This window comes from Schistocerca serialis, chromosome 1, assembly GCF_023864345.2.
Source record: "Schistocerca serialis cubense isolate TAMUIC-IGC-003099 chromosome 1, iqSchSeri2.2, whole genome shotgun sequence".
Classification (NCBI taxonomy): Eukaryota; Metazoa; Arthropoda; class Insecta; order Orthoptera; family Acrididae; genus Schistocerca; species Schistocerca serialis.
The window spans coordinates 975,716,498-975,731,843 of record NC_064638.1 but is presented as its reverse complement, the minus strand read 5'-3'; the positions used below and the strand labels follow the sequence as shown (position 1 = coordinate 975,731,843).

General features: G+C 44.1%; 1 protein-coding gene across 1 annotated transcript in view; it reads right to left on the bottom strand.

Annotated features, from left to right (window-relative positions):
• LOC126453417 (neural cell adhesion molecule 2-like) overlaps positions 1-13,651 on the bottom strand; it is a 581,048-nt gene extending 567,397 nt beyond the window's left edge. Inside the window, exon 1 of the mRNA XM_050091127.1 lies at positions 13,527-13,651. Coding sequence (XP_049947084.1) covers positions 13,527-13,533 — 7 coding nt within the window. The 5' untranslated portion in view covers positions 13,534-13,651. The remainder of the gene's footprint in view (positions 1-13,526) is intronic.
• Positions 13,652-15,346: the final 1,695 nt, after the last annotated feature.

Genomic DNA, 15,346 nt, shown 5'->3' with positions numbered 1-15,346 from the left:
CCATATTGAATTCCAACATTACCGATGGAGGGCGTCACGAACTTGTAATTCAATTTCAGCCAGGTGCCCGGATACTTTTGATCACATAGTGTATTTGTAGACTAAGAGAGTTCTGAGGCCTGCATTAACTTTCGCTGGCCTCATGCGATAGCTTATTTTTAAAACTTATTTTACCTTATTTACTGTATTTTCAGGACCGAACCTTAAAATGGAGGATATTCAAGCGTTTTACTCTTCTCTTCGGATTTATTCTCCTCGTGGATAGCTCAGAAGATGACAGAAAAGACTTTCCGCAGGTGATTTAGCTCTTGCGGAAAGTTCGTGGCACCTGAGACGGCTTCCGCTCGATAGACCCAGATCCTTGAAATAGAGCACTTCTGGGTCGAGAGGAAGATCCAGAAAGCGCGTAATACTGACACGTATCGATTGCTTTTCTGTATAAACAGTGGCTTAGACACACTTTGGGTTTGCCCGCATCTCGTGGTCGTGCGGTAGCGTTCTCGCTTCCCACGCCCGGGTTCCCGGGTTCGATTCCCGGCGGGGTCAGGAATTTTCTCTGCCTCGTGATGGCTGGGTGTTGTGTGTTGTCCTTAGGTTAGTTAGGTTTAAGTAGTTCTAAGTTCTAGGGGACTGATGGCCATAGATGCTAAGTCCCATAGTGCTCAGAGCCATTTGAACCATTTTTGAACACTTTGAGTTTACGACTGACGCCAAGGAGGGATAAGATATTTATTTTTCGACGTCAACCGTAAACATGATGTGGTCATGGTAGCCATTTAGTTGTAGCAACAACTCTTTTGGTTTTTGATACCCATATGGCTATACAAAAAATATATCACCGATATAGAGGAAAAAGAAAAACACTCGGTTTTGCAAGAGCCATATCTAAGTGAATGTCTCAAAGCTCTCTAAGGATAGTTCAGCTATGATTGCAAATTACCACGTGTATGATTGACATAATTCAAATCAAACAAACAATAAGCTAATGTTAATAAGTGTTTTAACAGATCCATCCCGTGCTATTAAAGAAAGCGTAGAGTAGATACATCGAATCTTTGACGGAACACACGTGAATAATGGGATTAAGGCAAAGCTTTCTCAATTTATTTTGTTAAGCGTGCTGCAGTCCATATTCAGAGTAATCAGATTGACATGATAGTTTCCCAATCTGTATGTCGGTGATGTAATGAAGATAACAATAGGCCATAAGGGTTTACCTTTCTTGTGGATCTCCGGGAGGCCATGAAATGTAAGAAATGTATGTGCCAGAGGGAGGAGATTCCTAATAACATTCTCTTCTAGGTACAACGGTTGGATTAGCTCTTACTACTATCTTATTTTCTTGAGGTTGCTGCAATAGTCGATACATGTTGTTTTCCAGGATCATTATCAGCTTATTCAAAGATTCGGCTCCACTGCCCGTAACAGCTGACAGTCCTGTGATAAGAAAATTGCTGCAGAGTGTGCGAAGGCCGTTCCTCTTGCTGCTTGTTAAATGTTGAGCAAGTGGCTTGGGTACTGAAAGAATCTGCCTCATGTTCTGGGGTATCCCATCTGCAGCTTCAGTGGGTACCTTTCGAACGGGTTGTTCCCCAGCACTTTTATTAAGAAAATAGAAATACTTTGTGGCAGTCCAATGATAAGACGATTATTGCATAGTATGCGGAGGCTGGACGTCTTGTTGCTCATTAAGTTACTAGCAAATGGCTTGGGTAATAAAAGAGTGCGTCTCATTTCTCGACGAATTCAATCTGCAGCTTTTATACCCGTTTTCTGAACTGCTTGTTCCACACCACTTATTATTTTGAATATGGGAATGATTCGTGGCGATGGCGTGAAACTGAATCCGTTAGTAAGAGCCGAGATAGCATCAGCACTGAATTCACTCAGCATCATGTTGATAAGGTAGCGTTCTGGTGATTTACGGCACCAGAAGCGTTGCTGCGAAAACAGGCTGAACTTTCAATTCACAAGTGGACATGTTTTGGAATGACATTGCTGATGGACGGCCAAGAGCTCGTGAGCGTTTCCGTCAAGATGCTACCTGGGATATTGCATCCCGTCTTGCAGTATGACGTGGAAGGCACGGCAAACACATGTATAGGTTTAAAAGTTGAGCGTGTACACAAATGTCATTTATATGCTAGCAGAAATAATCTGAAGTTTCAGGCTCATTTTATTCTACGAAAAAATAATCCTGAACCTACATATCATTTCTGCTATCCTTCTTCATTTCAATTCGTTCACCTTTTCTTTCGAGAAATAAAAAACGAAGTAAGCTAGGAAATGACCAATTTTAGGTACAGTTATTTATGGAGTTTTCCATGTGTTCAAGAATTTGAAGCCCTGCATAAACATTGCCTTAGTAACTATATTTTATTCTCTATTTTTATTTTACTTTGCTTTATATATTTTTATATTTTATCAATAGTAATTGAGTACATTTGATTTACTCCACGTATATTTTGTAAATTTTGTAGATAAATGGTTAAACAATTACTTATTAATTGTGATTTTATATCATTACCTATCCACACCTACTTCTGATAAAAATATACAAAATCACAACAATGATATTGCTGAGGACAGTTAGACAGTGAAGGCATTTTAGATCAAGCTGCTTTTTCTTTTGCACTTCGGATTAATTTTGGAGAGAAGTTCAGGATGATTATAATCAAAGTTCTACTTTCAAACCGCTGTAGAAATAACACCACTGGCCAGAATGACGTAAAATTGCAACAGAATATTATCGGAGAAGGGGAAAACGTATGGCAGAAGAAAAATAAATAGTTACGAAATATACCAATAGATGGCACTGTAAGCATCATAATTTAATAGTGGTAGACTGAAAATGACAAATGAATCATACAACAATGCCTAAGGTGTACATTTGACGTTAAACAAACTATACTACTGTGCATGGGTGTAAAGCTGTGATACTATTAGTTACGTAAGCCCATCCACCACGGCAAGGTCATATCACATTGGACGGGAAAAAACGGTTTTTAATATTCCTGATGTCAAAACCCGCATAAAAAGCATTAATCACCAATTTTTACAATGGTCCTGAGGCCAAACAACGCATAAAATGTATCAGTCAAAATGAAACCGGATTATTACACTACTTGCCATTAAAACTGCTACACCACGAAGATGACGTGCTACAGATGCGAAATTTAACCGACAGGAAGAAGATGCTGTGATATGCAAATGATTAGCTTTTCAAAGCATTCACACAAGGTTGGCGTCGGTGGCGTCACCTACAACGTGCTGACATGAGGAAAGATTCCAACCGATTTCTCATACGAAAACAGCAGTTGACCGGCTTTGCCTGGTGAAACGTTGTTGTGATGCCTCGTGTAAGGAGGCCAAATGCGTACCATCACGTTTCCCACCTTGATAAAGGCCGGATTGCAGCCGATCGCGGTTGCGGTTTATTGTATCACGACATTACTGCTCGCGTTGGTCGAGATCCAATGACTGTTAGTGGAATATGGATCGGTGGGTTCAGGAGGGTAATATGGAACGCCGTGCTGGATCCCAACAGCCTCGGATCACTAGCAGCCGAGATGACAGGCATCTTATCCGCATGGCTGTAACGGATCGGGCAGCCACGTCTCGATCCCTGAGTCAACAGTTGGGGACGATTGCAATACAACAACCATCTGCACGAACAGTTCGACGACGTTTGCAGGAGCATGGACTATCAGCTCGGAGATCATGGCTGCGGTTACCCTTGACGCTGCATCACAGACAGGAGCGCTTGCGATGGTGTACTCAACGACAATCCTGGGTGCACGAATAGCAAAACGTCATTTTTTTTTATGAATCCAGGTTCTGTTTACAGCATTATGATGGTCGCATCCGTGTTTGCCGACATCGCTGTGAACGTACATTGGAAGCGTGTATTCGTCATCGCCATATTGGCGTATCACCCGGTGTGATGGTATGGGGTGCCATTTTTTGCACGTCTCGGTCACCTCTTGTTCGCATTGACGGCACTTTGAACAGTGGACGTTATATTTCAGATGTGTTACGACCCGTGGCTCTGCCCTTCATTCAATCCCTGCGAAACCCTACATTTCAGCTAGATAATGCACGACCACATGTTGCAGGTCCCATGCGGTCCTTTCTGGATATAGAAAATGTACGACTGCTGTCCTGGGCAGCACATTCTCCAGATCTCTCACCAACTGAAAACGTCGGTTCAATGGTGGCCGAGCAACTGGCTCGTCACAATGCGCCAGTCACTACTCTTGCTGAACTATGGTGTCGTGTTGAAGCTGCATGGGCAGCTGTACCTGTACACGCCATCCAAGCTCTGTTTGACTCAATGCCCAGGCGTATCAAGGCCGTTATTACGACCAGAGGTGGTTGTTCTGGGTACTGATTTCTCAGAATCTATGCACCCAATTTTTGTTAAAATGTAATCACGTGTCAGTTGTATAATATATTTGTCCAATGAATACCCGCTTATCATCAGCATTTCTTCTTGGTACAGCAATTTTAATGGCCAGTAATGTAATTTCCGTGTCACTGGGGCAAAACATGTTCAATATGCCGTCCACCGTTTCGGGAACGAGCTAAAATCTACAAACATCATGTTCCACAACTGATCGAAGTGTTGCGGAATGCGTGCCTTCAGTGCAGCTAAGTTTGCAGTCGGAACACTGAACACAGCATCTTTCAGATAGCCCCACAGCCAGAAGTCACTCGGATTAAGATCAGGTAGCCAGGCTGTATGGAAATGGCGGCTGTTAATTCTAGCATTTCTGAAATGGTACTTCATCAGCTGCTTAGCTGGATATGCAACGTGCAGAGGTGCGCCATCTTGCATAAAAATGACACGTGGGGGAGTTGGAAAATAATTTTCCCTGTGGACTGTGGTCCATGTTTCCATTCCATGGATGCGGCCTTCGATTCGGGCGTGTAATGGTGGACCCACGTATCATCCCCCGTCACAATCCGAAACAGAAGGTCATTGCCAGATTAATGGTAACGCACGGGCTGCTCAAGGCTGAACGAGATGCCTTGTTCCATTTGTGACGGGGCACCTGTCGTGCTGACACCTTCCTGTATCGAAGAATGTCGAGGATGATCGTGTGAGCTCGCTCATGTCCGATTCCAAGTTCTGCCGTTACTCCATCGATGGTGACACGCCTGTTCTTTTTAATCATGTCATCTACCTTCCTGACATTTGCATCTGTAGTGGCCGTGGTCGTCCGTCCAGGTCTCAGTATGTCCTGCACTTGCTGACGTCCATCACTGAATTGCTGGCACCATCTCCGCACGATTTGCCTCGACATCACATCTCAACCATACACCTTAACAAGGCGCTTATGAATTTCTGTGCCTGATACTCGATGTGCACATTCATCGCGGATAACAGCTCTCACTTCCACCTTTGACCACGATTCTAAAAGCCACTATCTCTCCATAGCTCGCTCGCATCTCGTGGTCGTGCGGTAGCGTTCTCGCTTCCCACGCCCGGGTTCCCGGGTTCGATTCCCGGCGGGGTCAGGGATTTTCTCTGCCTCGTGATGGCTGGGTGTTGTGTGCTGTCCTTAGGTTAGTTAGGTTTAAGTAGTTCTAAGTTCTAGGGGACTGATGACCATAGATGTTAAGTCCCATAGTGCTCAGAGCCATTTCTCTCCATAGCTCCGGGAAAAGACTGAGGGGCTGGCCTCCTCTTTGCGCAGGAACTGCGACAGCGCCATCTACTTGATCGCGGTCGACCTCTACCCAATGATGTATCGGTGTCTTGCACGTGCGCGTTCTCCTGCAGTGTCGTCTTTTGCCCAAATCACACTACTCTGCCCACAGTCGACAGGGGAAGCATATTCCAACTTCCCCTTGTACCATCCACACATCAACGCTGTTGGAGAAATGGAATGACATGGTGGAGCAAAAGACACCCATACCAATGACGATACAGGTAACATGACCGGAAGCACCTGTCTCTTCGAAAATACATGACCCTATGTTAAATGATGCCGTAAACTCGCACCACACAGTGACCTTTCGAGGATGAAGTGGTACTGGTAGATTTGTGTGTGGATTTTCCGTTGCCCATATTCGACAAATCTGTGTATTGACATATCCTGTCCGATGGAAGTGGGCATCGTCTGTCCACAAAATCATCCACGGCCAATCATTGCCCACTTTCATGTGAGCAAGAAATTCTAAAGCAGAAGTGTCTCTTGCTGGCAGGTCAACAGGAAGCAACTCGTGCACATGGGTAATTTTGAATGGATAGCAAAGAAGGATGTTTCTTAGGATTTTACGCACCGTGCTCAAGGATATGTCCAATGTTCGGGAAATTCTCCATGCACTACACATCACCACTCGTCTGCTCCTGCATTGCTGTGGCCACTGCTTCCACCGACGTCGAATCAATTAGTTTCTTCCTTCTACAAGGCTGCACACCAAAAGAACCCGTCTTTTCGAATTTCCGAATCATTTTCTCCAGACCCACGGCAGTTATCAGACAAACGCCTTTTTTCAAACTTTCAGTGTCCAGAACTTCTTTAGAGTGACGTGTGTACGCTCACTAAGCTGCACACCAAAAGAACCCGTCTTTTCGAATTTCCGAATCATTTTCTCCAGACCCACGGCAGTTATCAGACAAACGCCTTTTTTCAAACTTTCAGTGTCCAGAACTTCCGCAGAGCGACGTGTGTACGCTCACTAACCTTGTAATACAGCCTTACAAGCACAACGCGATCCTTCACTGAGATAGTCATGGCGAACGTCGCAGACGCGATAGAAGGAAAAACCGTGTACCCCGCGTTTTTATACAGACTTCAATGAGTCGTGCACATGAAAGGTGTTTTCATTTACTTATTCTGACACTACAGAGCCATCTATTGATCAGTTTTCTCACTATTTTTCTCTTTTGCCATACGTCCCCCCCCCCCCCCCCCCTTCTCCGATAATATTCAGTTAGTTACAATTTGACGCCATTCTGACCAGAGGTGTTATTTCTACACCGTTTTCGAAGTTTAATTATAATCACACTACACATTCAAACATTGATTGCAGATACTTCAAATCGGCTGAGTTGCCTCGAGGAAGATATCTTTCGCTGAGTCGGGTGTAAAAATGATTAGCGTTTCGGTCGGTTGCTTAAATAAAAACGCAAACTTTCTTTTTGGCTATTTATGTAATACAAGAAAATTCTCTTCGTGTGCTTTTGACAAACAGATTTTCATCGCATTATCACTAAAATACAATTTTCTTCTGTATAAACCAAATAACAACTTGACAGCCGATAATACGAAGTTACAAGTAAGATAATATAATTTCTTCCTCACACTTCGTTACATATATACCGACGCGACCATGCTTTCAAAACCAAAGACACACGTGTGCCAAAGGCAGGCTCCCAAGAAGTTACATTGGTAGGAAAATATAATGTACTTCTAAAGGTAGAGATTTATTCGTTATTTTAAACCATGATTTGTATTAAAAATTTAAAATATTGTTTTAATCGGATCTGTTTACCAAACGTAACATAGACTTTAAATAAGAAACGAGCCTACATACAACGGAAAGTCTGGCAGAAATAGAGAGTTCCCCTGTCAAAATTGAATGACACTTAGCTCCACAAAATACGGTTAAAGGGATCTTCGCTTCAGAAATTAGGAATAGACAGGTCCTGTACTGGTCAAAGATCGTCAGTCTAGGAACTTATTACTGCACTTCGCTTCAGACGAACATCGAGTCTAGAAGCCATCTTGACGGAGTGCTACAGCGGCGCGGCTCGCGGAAAGAGGTGGAGTTAAATTTGAATATATGCAAGACGGAATTTTTTATGACCTCCGTAAATTGAAAAGCTGTAGAACAAAAGTTGGAATCTTGCAAAAGAAAGGATTTGAAGGTCGGGTATGCATTTGTTTTGGACTTATCCTTATAAGTTTACTGTAGACACTCAAAGTTCTAAAGTAATGTGTCGATGTAGGCTGCAATGCTATCTTCTGTGATCGAGTACCAGCTGATTTTATACTAGCTGTGATCGTTCTGTAGGCCTGTGAGGTGAGTGAGCGTTAGGCAGTGTGCTACCAGTGTGCCATCAGTTCGTCGTTACGTTACAATAGTCACTGATATATAGGACATAAAATCCCGTCTGAGGTCTGCGCTCATTTTTATGTTAATAATTGGCAACCAATGCTGTACAATCGCAATAAAGTCATGAGATGCTCAATTGACTTATTAGAACATGTCACGCGTTTCGGGATTACACCCATTTTCAGACATCACAAACTTCAACTCCTTCGTAACCAACCTGGCGTACAGCCTTGACAACTCAAAGAAAGTGTTGAATAACATATGACTGCGACACAAGCAGTCTTGAAGTAGAATTGCTTAACTTCATCTACTCCGTAACCATCAAAACTGATGTTAAGTTTGCCGGCCAGTGTGGCCGAGCGATCTTATGCGCTTGTCTGGAACCGCGCGACCGCTACGGTCGCAGGTTCGAATCCTGTCTTGGGTATGGATGTGGGTGGTGTCCTTAGGTTAGTTAGGTTTAAGTAGTTCTAAGTTCTAGGGGACTGATGACCTTAGATGTTAAGTCCCATAGTGCTCAGAGCCATTTTTTTATGTTAAGTTTCTCGTTGTTCTCATTTATACTACTTCTCATTACCTTCGTCTTTCTTCTATTTACTCTCAATCAATACGCTGTACTCATTAGACTGTCCATTGCGTTCAGCAGATCATGTAATTCTTCTTTACTTTCACTTGGGATAGCAATGTCAACAGCGAAACGTGTCATTGTTATCCTTTCACCTTGAATTTTAATTCTACTCCCGAACCTTTCTCTTATTTCCATCGTTGCTTCCTCGATGTACAGATTGAACAGTAGGGGCGAAAGGCTACATCCTTGTCTTACACACTTTTAATACGAGCACTTCGTTCTTGGTCGTCCACTCTCATTGTTTCCTCTTGGCTGTTGTACACATTGTATATGACCCCTCTCTCCCTATAGCTTACCCATACTTTCCCCGAATTTCGAACATCTTGCACCATTTTACATTGTCGAACGCTTTTTCCAGGTCGACAAATCCTATGAAAGTGTCTTGATTTTTCTTTAGACTACTTCCATTGGGAACTGCAACGCCAGAGTTGCCTCTCTCGTGCATTTACCTTTCCTAAAGGCTAACTGATCGTCATCTAGCGCATCCTCAATTTTATTTTCCATTCTTCTTTATATTATTCCTGTAAGCAACTTGGCTGTATGAGCTGTTAAGCTGATTGTGCAGTAATTCTCGCACTTGTCAACTCTTGTTGTCTTCGGAATTGTGTGGATGCTGCTTTTCCGAAAGTCAGATGGTATGTCGCCAGACTCATACACTCTACACACTAACGTGAATAGTCGTTTTGGTGCACTTCCCCAAATGATTTAAGAATTCTGATGGAGTGTCATCTATCCCTTCTGCCTTATTTGATCTTAAGTCCTCCAAAGCTCCTGTAAAATCTGATTCTAATACTGGATAAACTATCTCTTCTAATTCGACTCCTGTTCCTTCTTCTATCACATCAGACAAATCTTCCCCCTCACAGAGGCATTCAATATATTCTTTCCGCCTACCGCTCTCTCCTCTGCATTTAGCAGAGATAATACCGTTGCACTCTTAATGCTATCGCCCGTGCTTTTAATTCACCAAAGGTTGTTTTGACTTTCCTGTATGCTGAGTTTGTCCTTCCGACAATCATTTCTTTTTCGATGCCTACACATTTTTACTGCAGCCATTTCGCCTTAGCTTCCCTGCACTTCCTATTTATTTCATTCCTCAGCGACTTGTAATTCGCTATTTCTGATTTTCCCGGAACATTTTTGTACTTCATCCTTACATCGATCAATTGGAGTATTTATTCTGTTACGCATGGTTTCTTCGCAGTTACCTCCTTTGTGCATATGTTTTCCTTTCCAACTTTTGTGATGGCCCTTAGTAGAGATGTCCATTCCTCTTCAAATGTATTCACCTACTGGGCTATTCCGTATTGCTGTATCAACAGCGTTAGTACTTTCGTATCCCACTTCTTTGCATATTGTTTCTTCCTGACTAATGTCTTAAACTGCAGCCTACTCTTCATCACTACTATATGTTGATCTGAGTCTGTCTCTGCTCCTGGGTACTCCTTACAGTCCAGTATCTAATTTCGGAATCTCCATCTGACCATGATGTAATCTAACTGAAATCTTCCAGTATCAGCCGGCCTTTTCCAAGTATACCTCCTCCTCTTGTGATTCTTGAACAACTAATACTAGCTGAAACTTGTTACAGATTTCAATTATTCTTTCACCTCTCTCATTTCTTGTCCCAAGCCCAAATTCTCCTGTAACCTTATCTTCTGCTACTTCCCCTACAACTGCATTCCGTCTCCCATGGCTATTAGATTTTCATCTTCCTTTACATACTGTATTACCCTTTCAATATCCTCATACACTTTCTCTATCTCTTAATCTTCAGCTTGCGACGCCGGCATGTATACCTGAACTATCGTTGTCGGTGTTGGTTTGCTGTCGATTCTGGTAAGAACAATCCTATCACTGAACTGTTCACAATAACACGCTCTCTGCCCTACCTTCCTATTCATAACGAATCCTCCTCCCGTTATACCTTTTTCTGCTGCTGTTGATATTACCCTATACTGATCTGACCAGAACTCTTTGTCTTTCTTACCACTTCACTTCACTGACCCCTACTATTTTAGAGTGAACCTTTGCATTTCCCTTTTCACATTTTCTAGTTTTCCTACCACGTTCAAGTTTCTGACATTGCAAGCCCCGACGTTATTCTTCCGTTGATTATTTAATCTTTTTCTCATCGTAACCTCCCCCTTGGCAGTACCTTCCCGGAGATCCGAAGTGGGGACTACTCCGAAATATTTTGCCAATGGAGAGATCATCATGACACTTCTTCAATTACAGGCCGCATGTCCTGTGGATACACTTTACCTGTCTTTAATTCAGTGGTTTACATTGCCTTCTGTATCCTCATGCCGTTGATCATTGCTGATTTTTCCGCCTTTAGGGGCAGTTTCCCACTCTTAGGACAAGCTTGTGCCCTGAACCTCTTTCCGCTCCTCCGCCTTCTTGGACAAGGCGTTTGGCAGAATGAGGGGTGACTACTTTTGTCGGAAGCCTTCGGCCGCCCATGCTGATTATTAATCAAAATGTAAGCAGCGACGGGATTTGAACAGTGGACCGAAGGCGTTTCGATTATGAACCAATGATGCTACTCCTAGAACACTATTAAACAAAAATACTTCTATGTAATCAATGAGAAGAGTCGCCTGGGCAACATACTTGCACAAGGGCTTTACTGATTGACACGTTTTTCACACTATACTTTTCACAGTGCTGCAAATACAAAAAAAGGCTGATACAGAAGGAATACTTAACCGGGTCACTCATAAAAGCCGTTTACCTGGGGGTTTGCAGATAATAAAGGCAGATTATAGATAACTGGCAAATACAAAGCTATTCAGAAAATGTCTGACATAAACGACTCAAAACGGCTACAGATCTTTGACTGAACACCTTAGCCGAGTATGTTCCTTCAAAAGTTCAGCTTTGTGGGGTACAGCAGTTCATTAGGGATAGACACAGACATGGATAGACATAAGTACAGCAAGGGTTATATATGTATGTCCTGAAGTGCATGGAGTACGCCGCTGTCTAAGTAAATTAATGGTCATATAAAGAAAATAAGATCTAGTTTATGTACCGATGGTTAGTACCGAGACGGCATTATTGGCTTCTTGTCTCTCTAAGTTCATGTTTATACTGGATGTTTGCGAGACGTCCGCTGTTCAATATAAAATGTCAAATCTGAACAGTTTCAGCCGTTTAAATTTCGCGTTATATTTTATTTTTGCTATAAGTTTCAGCGTTACGCTACATCATTTTCAGGCACCCTGACCGAAGTGTAGGAAGAATCCCGCCTCCTGTACGGTCAACAGTCTGCAGGCTGACTATCGAAGAGATCGCTTTGTTGGAAAGAAGTCTACGGATACCATTGACTGCCTCCTGGCCACTATTTTCACCCTACGAGAGGTGGAAATCTTTCTACACGTCGGTCAGAGGGCCTGAAGATGGCGTGGAGTAACACAAACTGCTAGCAAAAATAAAATAAAACTGGAAAATTAGGCGATTGATGGTGTCTAGTTTGGAATTTATTACTGACTTCTTTTTCTGCAGAAAGAAATATGATACATCAGTTCAGCTGTAAAACCTCAGCAGCTGCCAGAAATCGGTATATTAATCACATAGCCGCAACTACTTACGTGACCATAAAGTCATTTCTTCAGATGGAAAACGGGTGAAACTAAACAAGATACGAAGTTTACTTTTAGAATCAAACGTAGATTGGCAGTATCACAGTGCTGCAGTGTCAATTGCCAAGTGAAGACTTCAGATCTAAAATTGTGATTAGATCTCCGTGAGGGTAAATAAAAGACGTCGCCTGTCTTCCTACTTGAGAAACGCATCCATTATCCATCCAATGAAAGAGGACACGATGCAAGATGGAACACTGAAAATAACTTGAAGACGGAAACCGAACCCGAGACCAGAATCCTCCCAATATATTCATGTTACCAGTAAGTGGAGTGAACATACTATAGGTAAAGCGGCTAAGACACCAGCGCAAAACACACTGAGTGCGCGGGTCATGACAATGTGAGATCACCCAGGCGTGTATGCGCTGAACCGGAGGACCAATCTAGGAATGGGCTCTGAGCACTACGGGACTTAACATCTGAGGTCATCATTCCCCTACAACAAACCTAACTAACCTAAGGACGTCACACACATCCATGCCCGGGGCAGGATTCGAACCTGCGACAGTAGCGGTCGAGGTGTTCCAAACTGAAGTGTCTAGAGCCGCTCGGCCACTGCGGCCGGCACCAATCTAGGAGACTGGAGCCTCCAGACACCTGTAAGTAACTCCTAGGAATCAAACTGATCAGAGAAATTAACTAAATGATAGCGTAAGAAGATAGGGCAACATATGTCAAATTCTTCGGTTTCGATTCTCGTCACCATTTTATTTTTAGGGCTTCGTGTTGCCTCATGTCCGCTGCCATTTTATGAGTGACGGATATGTATTTTACACGCCAGTTTCAAACAGGAATGTAGGGGACGTCTATTATTTGTCCTCATGGAGATCTAATCGCAATTGAAGGTCGACAGCCCCACCTGGTAATTGACGCAGCAGCAGTTTGACGCAGTCAAGCTACAGTTGCTTCTAATTGTAAACTTTGTACCTTCTTTAGGTTCGCCTGTTTTACACCTGAACATGTGACTTTACGGTCACGAAACTAGTTGTGGCCGGGTGATTTATTAATCAATTTCTGCCAGATTCTGGGGTTTTATTAGTTGAAATGGATTGCAACAGTTGCGGTTCTCCCACATACTAAGTGATTATGAATGTAGTAACAGACAGAGATTTGTCACTCACGACAGAGAGAATGCCCCAGTGAGTTTTACAGACATGCGAACGGGCGCTGCGGGTACTCACGTAGCATGTCGATGACGACGCTGGTGGAGAGCAGGACATCCGGGTGGTTGGAGGCCCTGCAGGTGAGCTCGCTGTGCAGATAGCGGCGGCCCAGCGGCGGCAGCCGGATCACGTGGCTCACGCTCTCCGGGTAGCCGGCAGTCGGCTGCCCGCTGCCCGCCGTCACAGGCGGCTGCGGCGGCGTCCGGTTCACTTCGACACCGTCCAGCCACCACGACACCACGGGCGGCGGCCGGCCTAGGAGAGAGAAACCCTGTCACGTCCGTCGTTCGAGCAGTAGAATACCAATGTTCGCAGGGCGTTATACACGATCCAATTGCAATAATGTGACCATCGCATATTTTTGACGACAACTTGCAATAATTATTCACAGACGACAGGTGGCAGCACTGACAGTGGAGTGTATTTAAAGTGGGTCAGCGGGACGTGGAAGAAATAGTACAGTCGTTATTGGAAAGGGGAAACAGAGCTCTCATGTCCGAAGGGCATGATCATTGGCTTTGGGGCCAATAGTTGGAAAAATTTCCGAAACAACAAGGTTCGTAAACTGTTCGATTGGCGATGCTGTTACGGTACAGTGCGTTCAAATGGCTCAAATGGCTCTGAGCACTATGGGACTTAACATCTATGGTCATCAGTCCCCTAGAACTTAGAACTACTTAAACCTAACTAACCTAAGGACAGCAAACAACACCCAGCCATCACGAGGCAGAGGAAATCCCTGACCCCGCCGGGAATCGAACCCGGGAACCCGGACGTGGGAAGCGAGAACGCTACCGCACGACCACGAGATGCGGGCACAGTGCGTTCAAAGTGATGCTATCAAAAAACACCGCCGACGCGAATGTAGTTGTGGTTCACCACGGGTCATACACGACAGGGGTGAACGGCTGCTGCGGAGATGTGTACGGGGCACAGACGTGCATCTGTTGAGCAATTAACCGTCCACATGAATTAATGAGCTGCCAACAGTGTCTCCCAAACGACCATTCAGCGAAAGTTGAACGGCAGTTACCCAGCGATAGGGGGGTTCTTAGCTGAATCACGATTTATGCCACATCTGGCGTGTAGGACGTGAAACGCCAGAGACGAAACACCCTGTAACAAGAAGGGAGCGTTATGATCTGGAGAATGTTTTGGTGGTACTCCCTGCGTTGTATCGTCATTCCGCCTGGCTTAATACACACATCAAAACAAAGTTTTGCATCACCCCGATTCCCAGAACTCCTGAAGATAGATTGACTGTGGATATTGTATCACAGACACAGTCCCTCTGACTATTCAGAGTTGTCTCTAAACTCACCCAAAGCTGTATACAGCCATGCATGAGCAGCACCTATTAGACGGAGGGGGTCCGACAGCCGATCAGTTCCAGTCATTCCACCTGGAATTAGTTACACGGCTCGTGTTGTCTGTAGTTCAACCATGCCTAGATGGTCAATACCGCGGTTCCGTCGCGTTTGCGTTTTTACTTCACGCAGGGAAGGCCTCTCAACAACTGAAGTGTCCAGGCGTCTCGGAGTGAACCAAAGCGATGTTGTTTCGACATGAGAAGATACAGACTGACAGAAACTGTCTATGACATGCCTCGCTCAGGCCGCCCAAGGGCTACTACTGCAGTGGATGACCGCTACCTACGGTTTATGGCTAGGAGGAACTCAACGCCACCATGTTGAATAATGCTTATCGTGCAGCCACAGGCCGTCGTGTTATGACTCAAACTTTGCGCGATAGTCTGCGTGATGCACAACTTCACTCCTGACGTCCATGGCGAAGTCCATCTTTGCAACTACGACACCATGCAGCGCAGTACAGATGGG